The sequence below is a fragment of the Neofelis nebulosa genome, chromosome 9, assembly GCF_028018385.1.
Source record: "Neofelis nebulosa isolate mNeoNeb1 chromosome 9, mNeoNeb1.pri, whole genome shotgun sequence".
Lineage (NCBI taxonomy): Eukaryota > Metazoa > Chordata > Mammalia > Carnivora > Felidae > Neofelis > Neofelis nebulosa.
In genome coordinates, this window is record NC_080790.1 from 115,590,558 (window position 1) to 115,603,135 (window position 12,578).

At 43.7% G+C, this 12,578-nt stretch overlaps 1 protein-coding gene across 1 annotated transcript in view; it reads left to right on the forward strand.

Annotated features, from left to right (window-relative positions):
• Nucleotides 1-12,510, forward strand: part of MAPRE1 (microtubule associated protein RP/EB family member 1) — a 30,953-nt gene extending 18,443 nt beyond the window's left edge. Inside the window, exons 4-7 of the mRNA XM_058685302.1 lie at nt 1,558-1,765; nt 4,281-4,402; nt 9,013-9,165; nt 10,766-12,510. Coding sequence (XP_058541285.1) covers nt 1,558-1,765; nt 4,281-4,402; nt 9,013-9,165; nt 10,766-10,822 — 540 coding nt within the window. The 3' untranslated portion in view covers nt 10,823-12,510. The remainder of the gene's footprint in view (nt 1-1,557; nt 1,766-4,280; nt 4,403-9,012; nt 9,166-10,765) is intronic.
• The last annotated feature ends 68 nt before the right edge of the window (nt 12,511-12,578 follow it).

The window sequence follows — 12,578 nt, forward strand, 5'->3', positions numbered from 1 at the left end:
AGCCAGAGTCAGACACTCAACCAACTGAGCTACCCAGGCTCCCCTAGAATGGTTTATTCTTTTAAGTCATTTTTGGGGAAAAAATTTTTTTAGTAAAACTTGTAATCACTCATTATCTTGCTGGTGTCTCTGGTCTGTATTTACTATGAAATCAGTCTTATTTTTATTTTAGTTTTGTCTCTATAGAATACATAGAACATACATTTGTATTGAATGAAAATCATTTTGTTACCAGGCATAGTTTAAACTAGGTGTAGCTGATTATATGCAGTCATTTTTCTTTTCATAGAGTTCTATTTTATTTTATTCTATTTATTAAATGTTTCTAATGTTTATTTTATTTTTTGAGAGAGACAGAGCATGAGTAGGGGAGGGGCAGAGAGAGAGGGAGACACAGAATCTGAAGCAGCTCCAGGCTCTGAGCTGTCCATAGAGCCCGATGCGGGGGTTAAACCCATGAACTGCAAGATCATGGCCTGAGCCAAAGTCGGACACTTAACCAACTGAGCCACCCATACATCCCTATGCTTTATTTTTTTCAACAAGGAAAATTTCTAAAGCATACAAAAGTAGAGCGAATAGTACGATGATCCCTCATGATCTTCAGCAATTATCAAATCATGGCCAGTTTGTTTCAGATATACCTTTACCCCACCTGCTGTAGTCAGGGAGTATTGAGAAGTGAGTTCCACATGTAACATTTTGTTTGTAAATGCTTCAGTATCATACAAAGTAATTTCTTAAAATTGTATTTATTTGCTTAGAGGGGTAGATATGGTTCAGATTATTACATACATTCTTCTTTATAAAAATACAATTGCCACTGGAATCCTTGAAGAGTTAAAAGATAATTACACTCTGGCCAACGGTCCAACAATTTGAGGTCATAACTGATAACACGATCCTTGTACAATAAAAAAGTTTACAGGGCCCTTAAAGTATATTTTAATAGGATTGGAATTACTTGAAAAACATAACCGTTTTGTAGAAATCTGTTCTGGGACTGATTATGTACCTTGAGCGGTTTTTAAGACAGAATTTTTTTCCCCCTTTCTTTTTTTTCTGGATGAATTTTTTTTTTTTTTTTTTTCCCAGTTTTACTGAGATATGGTTGACATGACAGAATTTTCTTTAACAGTTCATTGTAGGTACCGGTGGTTGGTTTGTGCTCTAGGTTTCATACTTTGTGATAGGCACTGTGGCCGTGCAGGTTGCATAGGAGATTTACTCCTTACAGTGCAGTGACATGTCTTACGATGCCTTTGGATATGTGTATGTGACTTCCATATGATACAAATGATGCTTATTCTTTTGCCTTTCTAATTCCTTTTGATGGACTGGGAGGGTGGTTGCCAGGTCTAAGTACTTTGTGGAAGGCAAACTGAATTAAACTTGCTCTATAAACTTTCAGGGGCTTACTTAGCACTAAGTTCTTGCCTCTAAAAATTTTTTTTTCTCCTTTTGGCAGAGCTTTATACTGATTTGATGCATGGACATGTTTGATGCTTGCCAAAAGCCTCTTGCTTTGGGCTAAATAGTCTTGATATTTCTCTGCAGATAATTCCTGTGGACAAATTAGTAAAAGGAAAGTTTCAGGACAATTTTGAATTTGTTCAGTGGTTCAAGAAGTTTTTTGATGCAAACTATGATGGAAAAGACTATGACCCCGTAGCTGCCAGACAAGGTCAAGAAACTGCAGTGGCTCCCTCCCTTGTTGCTCCAGCTCTGAACAAACCGAAGAAACCTCTCAGCTCTAGCAGTGCAGGTAAAACAACAAAACAAAAACACCATTTCCAAATAATAGTATTCCAAGTATTCATTCATTCAGCCTTCAGTCAGAATCTCTTGAGCAGCTGTTGGCTTTGGGAGATTAAGCAGCTCACTCCCAGCCATGTGGTATGAGCATGGGTTGTGGCACCAAGCAGACCTGTGTTTGTTCTTGGGTCACTGTCGCCCTGTTTAAGCCACTTCATCTCTGCCCCACAGTTTCTTTGTGTATAAAGTGGGAATTTCAGTACTTGCCCCAGAGGGTTATTCTTGAGGCCTGAATGAATTCAATGAATTTAATTTTGTCAACACTGTTTACTTGTGTGGGGTAGAAATTCTTCAGGTCAGCTCACATAGAAGAGAGCTTTAGTTTGAACATGAGGACATTTCACAGGACCCTAGGATGGGAAGTTACAGCCAGATGTGAATACCTAGGAACTGAAGGAGTTTCCTAGGTCTCTTAGGGACTGTGCTTGGCTCTCTGCATCATCATTCTGTCTGCAGACCAGCTTCCTGTGCTTACTTCAGGCTTCCCTGTCCTCCCTAAAATTTGAGCTGCTTAGTGGCTTTGGCTTGCTGTGATGCCAGCAGAATCTGGGAGGCAGTTTTTAGAGACCTTCTCTAGAAGGTTTTGGCCTGGTAGGTTTCCCAAAACCTGTAGTGTATTCATAAAACACACATACGCTTTGGGACAGGGCAGGTGTTCTACAAATGCTAACTCCTCCTTTTCCAGAAGGTAGCAAGAATATTAGTTAAGATCCCATAGTACCTTGAGAGAGAGGCTGATCCATCTGGTAGATAGAGAGGGACATTGAGTACTCTTAATTTTCATAGCTTTATGGATATACAACTTTATTAAGATGTGATTCACTTGCCGTACAATTCATCCATTTAAAATAGACACTTGAGTTCTTTTTAGTATATCTGTAGATAAGTTCAACTATCACCACATCCAATTTTAGAATATTTTTATTACTCCCAAAAAGAAACCTCGTGTGTGCCCTGTCGCGGTCACTTCCCGTTTTCCCCTAGCTCTTCCCTTCCCCTCAACCCCAGGCAACCACTGATCTGCGTTGTCTGTGGATTTACCCATTCTGGACATTTCACATAAAGAGGATCATAGAGTATGTGGTCTTTGTATCTGGCTTCTTTCATTTAGCATAATGTTTCCCAGATTCATCCACGTTGTAGCACGTGGCAGTACTTGGTGGTTTTTAATGGCTAAGTTATACTGCATTGTACGGCTGTACCACGTACCATGTATCTGTTCACCACTTGATGATCATTTGGGTTGCTTCCACTCTTGAGCTGTTATCAGTAGTGCTGCTTTGAACACTCCTATATAGGTTTCTGTGTGGGCCTATGTTTTCATTTCTCTTGGCATATATCCAAAGGTATATACTTGTGGAACACAATTCTTGGGTCATGTGGTTACTCTGACCTTTTGCAGAACTACCTATTTTCCAAGTGGCTGCAGCGTTTTACATTCCCATCAGCAGAGTGTATGAAGGTTCTGATTTCTCCAAATACTGGGTGTTAGCTTCTTAGAGTAGGGATTTGTGTAGGTAACCCTGTACATTTCGTATTTCAGGTGCTGGTAACAGGCAAGTGGAGACTTGTAGTAAGCATTCAATCTTGGGGATGAACGCAGACTAGAAATCATCCAGAGGAATGCCTGTACCTGTGGGTGAAAGGCCTTATGGTTACTGAATAGTTTGGGGTATCAGGAAGATCAGATATTTTTAAGCCTGGCATAATGTGCAGCTTTACAAAATAGTTGCTGAATACATGATTAAAATCATGGGTGATAAATACCTCAAGGTAGCCCATCCTTGATTGTTTTAACTTGACTGCTCTTTCCATGTTTTAACTTCACTACCTTTTTTGGCTCTATGTACAGAGAAGTCTGTAAATCCTAGTCAGGGTGTTGCTTTTCTCTCATAACCCTCCTAAACACCTTCTAAAAGTGAACAAGGTGCAGGTTTTGAGGTAATTAGCGGTAACAGCAGTCTCTACCACCCTCCCCTTCCCAAGCCAAGAAGCTTGAGGTTCTAAGGTAGAGGGCATCTGACTTCCCAGATGGGGAACCTTGGGCACCTGACAGCAGCTGGGGCTGTGAGCTCACTCCTGGCATGAAGTTTGCCTTTGCTCCATGGAGTTGTCCCTGTTAGTGGATTTGGTTGGAGCTAGGTTAAGGTGGACCGTCTGTATGCGTCAGAATGACTGTGTCTCTTTCAGGTGATAGTCCTCTTAACCCCAGTGGAAGAAAGACCTCACAGAGGGACTCATTCCCAGCACCAAAGATGGTGGCTAAAGTCGGTACTTGACTCTGCTGCCAAGATAAAAACCACCTTGGACAAACGTGGGAGTGCTGTCTTGCATGCTGGGCTCTCTACGTTGGGTCCCTTCACTACACAGCTGTGGAGGGCAGTTGTTCACAGCCTCCTCTTGCGCCGTCCGTTCTTTTGGTCTTGAAATTTCTCCTCTTAAAAAAAGCTCTGCTCCTCTCTCAGCTCCACAGAGGCCCATTGCGACCCACAGAACTACTGCAACCCCTAAGGCTGGCCCAGGTGTGGTGCGAAAGAATCCTGGTGTGGGCAACGGGGATGACGAAGCAGCTGAATTGATGCAGCAGGTAGGCACCTCCTCTGTCCAAGACGGAAGTCACTTCGGGGGACGGACTCTTGGCAGCACTGACCACGGGAGGGCTGTCGGTGCTCTTGTAGAAAGACCTGCCTCGTCCCCCTGCTGAAGCAGTCCTCGTGACATGTGAGCACTTTGGGTGCTGTGTGAGGACTGTGAGTGTGCAGGTGGAGGTGGAAGAGAGGGGTCAGGCGTTTCTAAGATCTGTTAGTGTGACGGAGACCGATGTCTTTGGAAGCCCACCCCTACGCTAGAACCCTGTTGAAGGTTTCTGGAACTGTTAGGGTTCTGTGGGATTCAGAGAGTGTCTCTTGAATTTTGGCTCTGACAAAAGATGAAGGAGAGTTCCTTTCTAAATTGTAATTAAAAAGAAGACTGCACGGGCTCTCTGCTGAAATCCTGGGTCACTAGAGATCCAAGTTACGGTGGAACTGGTATGGAAAGCCCGCTGTTGCTCTTTTGTTCTTAATCAGTTCAGTGATTTGAAATGCATACTTCAGGATTAGTTAGATGTCCTGAAGGTACTTGTCAGAGGTCTCTGTGGATCTGAACAAAGTTTAGGCTTTTCCGTGTTTTCTCACCAGTCCGTAGAGTTTTGTTTGTTGGCTTGCTTTTGGATGATTCTCTTGATTAATTCCAGTTTTAAAGTCAGGGATGCTCTATGATTCCTGTGAGTTTGAGATTGAATCCTTTCACTTTCCTAAAAGCCAAGTCTTAAAACCTAGAGGCAATGGCCTCACTTTGACCTGGAACCTCTCGTGACCCCAACCCTGCTCCTTGGAGTTCAGGACGTAAGAACCTGCCAAGAGATCACAGTTTTTTGTTTCGTTTTGTTTTGTTTTGTTTCGTTTTGTTTCGTTTTGTTTTGCTTTGTTTCAGTCTTCGATTTCTGCATGCCCTGTGCTCCTAGGTGCCATGGGAATGTCAAGGTGACTGGGTCACCGTCCCCATTAGTGTGGCTGCCTTGAGTGCCCACTGGGCGTGGTCACTGTGAAGTACAGAAGTCCTGGAGAAAAAGACTTCCCTGAAACTGTTGGTTTTCAGGCAAGGATGTACACAGGAAGCAATCTCAGAGAAAAGCAGTGTTGCTGAGGCCAAAGCTGGGTGGCCAGCACAGGGTTGATCTTGTACTGTGTAGGAGAAGACACAGCGGCTTCTGTGAGACTGCTGCTCTTGGCTCACTCAGCTCGTGTCCTGTGTGATGGGGCACAGGCTTTGGGTTCTATACATTTGGGGATTTTCCTGACTCTGCCATTTAACTTCTTGGGGTCAGTTAACCTCTCTGAACTGACTGTGTGTTGTGTGAGGTGGGGCTAATATTTTGCTCATGGTAGTTGAGCGGGCCACATGAGCTGATGTGCTGTCAGGTTCTTAGGGTGGGATTTGGGATAAATGGGGAAAATGGCAGTGGATAAGAGACCATTGTAATTATTATGGCTGTTGTCTGTGGTCTTGATAGAGTGAAATAGATTCTGAATTGTCTGTCTTTTTTTTTTTTTTTTTTTTTTTTTAACGTTTATTTATTTTTGAGACAGAGAGAGACAGAGCATGAACGGGGGAGGGTCAGAGAGAGAGGGAGACACAGAATCTGAAACAGGCTCCAGGCTCTGAGCTGTCAGCACGGAGCCCGATGCGGGGCTCGAACTCACAGACTGAGATCGTGACCTGAGCCGAAGTCGGACGCTCAACCGGCTGAGCCACTCAGGCGCCCCTGAATTGTCTTTCTTAAAAGTTCACAGGAGCCCGATTGTCTTGGTGAAATATACAGATGTTAATGATAAAAACAAAAATAGCTGACGTTTTGAGAGCGGTTTGCCATTGCTCTCCCGAGTGCTTCAGTTTCACTTTTGCACTTTTGTGTTAGTCCTGTGAGGCCTCGCAGACCAGGACAGTGTGCCTGGGGAGGTTACGGGTCCTGCGCTGGGGTTTGAGCCAGCTGCCTCACGCCTGCCTCAGAAGTACTTTGGCTTGCACGGGGTTTCCATTTTAATTTTTTTTTAATGTGAAGGATTTTTTAGATTCTCTCCAGGTTGCCAGAGTCCTTACCTGTAATACTCTGTCACTGATCCCTTGGCTCATTTACATGATCTGTCTGGCCCCTTGGAAGTATTTGAATTTGTGCCCCTTGATGAAGGTGAAGAGGTCTGGGGAACGTGACTGATGTGGGAAATAGAGCAAGATGCGCTTCTTACGATAAGAGGACAACAGTGTATTCTTCTCAGATTTCCTCGTAGTGTTCATTTCCTTAGGAGAGCTGCAGTGATTGCACCTTCTTAAGGCATCCTGGAGAAATTTACTTTTGGTTGAGTCTAAAGCAGCACTGTTCGAAAGAAGGAGAATGCAAACCAGAAATGTGAGGCATATCTATAATTTAAAATATTCTAGTAGCTACATTTAAAAAAGTGAAAAGAAACACATGAAATTTCTTCTCATGACCCATTACCGAATCTATCCAAAGTGTTATCATTTTAACATGTAATCATTACAAATAATTATCAATGAGATATTTTATGTTTGAAGACTGTACTAGGTCTTTGAAATCCAGTGTGTATTTAATATTTACAGCCGGTCTCAATTGCATTGGCCACATTTCAAGTGCCCAAGTAACTACTTGTGGCCCCCAGCTACCATAGTGGCCAGTGTAGGTCCAAAGCATTCTCCTTGGGTTTCCTAGATTATGGCTATTACTTAACTACAAGAGAAGGTTTGAGAGTGGCATTGATGACTTGCCACAGAGTTTTAATAACCTCATTAGTAAGCATTTAGAGGAGTGGGGAGTGAAAGCCAGTGACTTATTAGTGTATACTGAGTATTTCGTGTGTGTTTCTTGTGGATACATAGTTACTGAGTGATATCCTGGAGGAGTGCTGCGTTGGCCCCACAGGTAGGGCCCAGAAGGCTGGGTTCTGGTGCCCTTGATGATTTGTAGGCCTGAGGAGGTTTGAGTGGGTTTGTGGGTGAGGCACTAGTGAATCGTGAGTGGTAGACTCCAAAGTATAGCATACCTTTTGAAGCCATTTTGACTTCCTTTTCATCCTGTCACTGATGTGATTAGAAGGCCTCTTCCCTGGCTCTTGGATCTTGGAACTGAGGATTTAAGGCAGCTTCCTACTGGTGGGGTTGGTCAGTTCTTGCCCTGCTATCCCCTGGCATGTTCTGCTTTGGGGCTGATAGTTTAAAGAAAGCAACAAGCAGCAGTGAAGTGATTTCTGTGGTTGATAAAGGATGAGCGAAAGACTGTTTAGAACCTTGATTCGGGTTGGTCTGTTCAGGCCTTTGATGATGAACATTGAAATTAAGTAATTGACAGAATGGTCCTGGTGGTTCTTGTCACCTGCTCCTCATCTCTGGAGGCTTCGTGATGGCAGCTTCTGAAGGGGGAGTTTTCTTCCACCCTGGGACAGGACTTGATCCCTTTGACTGTAGCTGGCTGCTTTGTGAGGTCATGGGGAATCTAAAGAAGTGGTTTGCTTCAGATTCCAGCCAGTTCAGAAGGTTGGACGAGATTTCTGCAGTGCCTTTCTGGCTCTCAGAATTCCCTGCTACCCAATTGTTCTCCGCAGCTGCACCTTTGATTTCCTGGCTTGACCTTCCCTGTGGCCCCGGCCTGTGTGTCCTGTGAGGATTTTGTGCTGCGTGGTATGCCTTTTAATTTGCATGTCGTGAGAGTTAAATCAAATTCACATGTCATGGATTTGAATACACTGGAATGAAGATATGTATCGTGCTTCAAATACGCAAAGGGCCCTGAGAGTTGTTACGACTTTTATTGCTCTTGGTTGGATAGACCTGGCCTAAGCACTGCAATTTATTTCTTCATGGACCTTTTGGGGGGAATGAGAGCCCCTCAGCAGGGCGCCTGGAGGATTCTGCAGCACGCATGGTGAGCCGATGGGATGCTCAGTGGAGCTAGCTGTGGAACATGGTGGGTCTGCTCCTTGCTTCCGTGTCCTGTCTCCCTTTTGAAACTCTCTTGGGAGAGAGACAGGTGCCAGGATCCTCTCCTCTTCTTTTGAGTCATGGATCGCTTCCCCCGTCCCCAACATACGGCAGCCCGGTAAGAACCATTGAGTTTTCCATGCCCAGGCCTCTGTCACTTGTAGCTGTGTTTGACTAGCAGTAGTCATCTTTAGTCTTCCCCTCCTGGCTCACCATTTCTATCCTGATTCTCTGGACCAGACTGTCTCTTTCCATTGACCTTCACATGCAGAAAGACTTGGATTTGACTGACCAGTGCCCTGATAAGCACACAGTTTATGATTGTTGGCCACCTTGCTTTGCTGGGTTGTGGACTCTGCTTCTGTATTTGTCTCTGGATCCCATCGTTTTTTCTCCTTGATCTTTTCTCAGTCCCTGAGAAGTTCCCTCATGTTTCATGGTGTGGCCTGCCTTTTCCTTGGGGTTGTTAGAGTCAAGATGGCCACGAACAGGCCCACATTATTTCTTTGGAGATGAAGAAAACCGATATTAAACTAAAGTGGGTGTTTGTCCCTGTTAGAGAGTTTGATGGAAGGCCACCTCTTCTTCTGGGTTAGCAGGTGGTGTGATATGTTACTGGTATATAAATGCCAAGTATCTCACCCTTTTCGATGTCTTACGCAGGTCAACGTATTGAAACTTACTGTTGAAGACTTGGAGAAAGAGAGAGATTTCTACTTTGGAAAGCTAAGGAACATTGAATTGATTTGCCAGGAGAACGAGGGGGAAAACAACCCTGTATTGCAGAGGATCGTGGACATTCTCTACGCCACAGACGTACGTGTTGACATGAGGATGTTTTCTTGCCATTTGCCACCAGAGAAAATAAATTTCATCTGGTTGGTGTCAGCCAACTCAGTGCTGATGCTTGTATGTTCCAGCGTATCAATTATCAAAAGACTTGAACTTTGACCCCTCAGAGTCAGCTAGAGAACACCTCTGCTCAACCTCTGCCTCTGCCTTGAGGTCTGTGAGCCTTTGAGTCAGGAAAAGGACATGGAGGTGGCTGGCTTGCCCTGCTTCTGTAGTTCATGGCCCCTGACAGGCGATGAGTGCTACAAAATGCTCATAACGCCACCATCCCCACTCCACCCCCTACGGCTTGGACCCCTCAGCCTGAGGTGCTAGCTCCATTTTATCATGACCTGGGAACCAGGTGCTGGCCCCTTTTTGATGTTCCCTGCCCACACCTGTCCGATTGTATCTTTGTGCTTGGTTCCCATTTCCTCCCAGTACTTTATGGGCCAGTTTCTTGGGATCCGTGTGTATTATTACACAACTGAAGCTGCTGATATTAATCATGACACATTAGCTGATCATGGAAGACTGATTTTCCCTAGATTTAGGATTTGCTATCTTGCTATGTTCACTGTTGACTGGCTTTACTTTTGTGTGAATCTGCATACCTAGCAAGGTCTGTAGGATCAAGCTGCAGTGTATATCTGAGTGTTTTATGGTATAGCAGTATACAAACATAAGGTAATATCAGTATTGTCATTAACACTGTTCTCTAAACATATCAAGTGAATTTGGGGGGGATCGAGACATGATGAAAAAAATACTTTGTTCAATAAATCCTTATTCTGGGCTTGCTCTGGGCAGCTAATGAAAACAGAGGTGACGAAGATATAGGGGTCCTTGGGCTAGTCTGAGTATTATTTTAGTGGTGTCATATCTTAGGTAAGTCCAGCTGTAGAGATTTAGTTTAAAAAGAAAAAAAAAAGATGGTGGTTGAAGGGGAAGTCGGATTTTTACGGTGGTGTAGCCACTGTCACATGCCAGAATGCCCGGAGCCAGTGTGAGGCGGGAGCCGTGAATCTGCTGTTTTCCCATGCCACTGAGGTGGAGTCGGTCTTAACCGCTCTTGTGGGTATTGGGAGTGTCTCGGGTGAACCCACAGCACCTGCAGTTGCATGAGTGGTTCCCAAGTGTGATCAAAAGCATGCGGAAAGGAAAAGCAGGCTGTGGGACAGCTTACTGACGGGAGATGGCGTTATATTGAACTCCATCATGACTTCAGGGATTTTTGAGGGTAAATTTTCTTTTTTTTAAAACAACCTTATTGAGGTATAATTGACATAACGAACCGTACACATTTAAGTACAACTTGATGTGTGAAATCATCGCCAGAATCAAGAAATCAACTTTTGAGAGTAAATTTGTGCTCAGTTTTTTTGCCTTTTGTGAGATTGTTTCTACTGTCTAAGCAAAGTAGTGGTCAGTGGCCTTGTGCTATTAAATGTCAAGTGTGTGGTAGAGACAGGAAGAGCCGTAGACTTTGAGAGGCTTTCAGTATGAGGAAAGAGACCCCACAGTAGAAACTGATGGTTTGCTTGGTGCTGAGTAATAGCTTTCCCCTCTCATTTTCCCATTTTAGGAAGGCTTTGTGATCCCTGATGAAGGGGGCCCACAGGAGGAGCAAGAAGAGTATTAACAGCCTGGACCAGCAGAGCAACATCCGAATTCTTCACTCCAAATCATGTGCTTAACTGTAAAATATTCCCTTTTATTATTCTTAGAGGACTCACTGGTTTCTTTTCATGAGCAAAAAGTACCTCTTCTTAAAGTGCACTTTGCAGAAGTTTCACTCTTTTTCCAATGAGTTTGAGTTAGGAGCTTTCACCTTGTAGCGGAGCAGTATTAACACCTAGCTGGCTCACCTAGGGAGCAGAGAGGCCGACCATGGGGCTCCCCGTGTGGACGCTGGTAACACTGATTGCTGGAGACGGTGTTTTTATGTAATGCACTGAGGTGGAGACCTCAGTAGAGAAATGTAAAGACTGATTTGAATTTTAAGCTAATGTGAAATCTTGGCAGAGAACGTTTTAATAAATAAATGCCTTAAGAGTATTTAAAATATGCTTCCATATTTCAAAATATAAAATGGAACGTGACAGATTTACGTGTTTGACATTGTGTCTGGGAAGGAAGGGCCAGACCTCTGGACCTTTGGTATCTGCTGTTCACAGGCCTTGCAGGGCTGTTTGAATCTGCAAAGGCCTACACCTTGGCCCAGAAGGAAAGTTTAAAAAGTTGCTCTGTAAAGCCATTTGGTGTCCTTGACCAGTTGTATCCCTGCCCTGAGAAGCAAGAGGCATTGTTGCCTGGACGAACAGAGGGTGTGTTTCAGCCCTGACATGTTTGAGTTGTAGAGCTTCAATTTCAGTGAACATTTCTCTGACCATTTTTCCAGTTATCCCTGAAATTTCTATGTATTGTGTTTTTTGGGAAATGAGGTGTGTCCAGTTTTTAAATCTAACAACTACTTTTGGGGACTTGCCCACATCTCTGGGATTTGAATGGGGGTCGTGTCCCATTTTACTGTCTTTTAAGTTTACATTGAACATGTTTCTCTTCTCTGCTCCCCTTGCCCACTGGGGACTCCTCTTTGGCTCCTTAAAGTTTGCTGCTTAGAGTGTAAGTTCAGCAGGCAGGTGGTCACGCTGCAAGTTCTTTCTGGACCTCTGGCAAAGGGAGTGACCAGTGAAGGCCATCGCTACCTTGGGCTCTGCAAGGCTGGGTGTTCTTGGTACCTGCTGTCCACAGCCCTCCACTGTTATCGGAATACTTTGCCAGTGCACTAATCTCTTTGGAGATAAAATTCGTTAGCGTGTTACTAAATGTTAATTTTCTTTTGCAGAAAATACAGTGCCGTGTCTGAATTAATTATTAATATTTAAAATATTTCATTCCTTAACTCTTCCTCATTTGCTTTACCCCTAGCCTATTCAGTTCCTTTGTTTGGCAGAATTCTGCAAAATGTGTGTCACCCACTACTGAAGATTGTTCAGCCCCTGATGTATTTGTATTGATTTGTTTCTGGTGGTAGCTTGTCCTAAAATGTGTGTAGAAAGCAGATATTTTATGATAAAATTGTTGTGTAGTGCATGCTCTGTGTGGGATTCAGAGGAAAACCCAGATTCAGTGATTTAACAATGCCAAAAAATGCAAGTAACTAGCCATTGTTCAAATAACAGTGGTGCTATTTCTCTTTTGTGGCCTTTTAGACTTTTGTTGCCCTAAAATTCCATTTTATTGGGAACCCATTTTCCACCTGGTCTTTCTTGACAGGGTTTTTTTCTACTTTAAACAGTTTCTAAATAAAATTCTGTATTTCAAGAGTGTCATGTCTTCTGAAGTTTGTCTTGCCCTGGGTATATTCTTTTAGGTTCAAATGGTAAGGGGCCAAT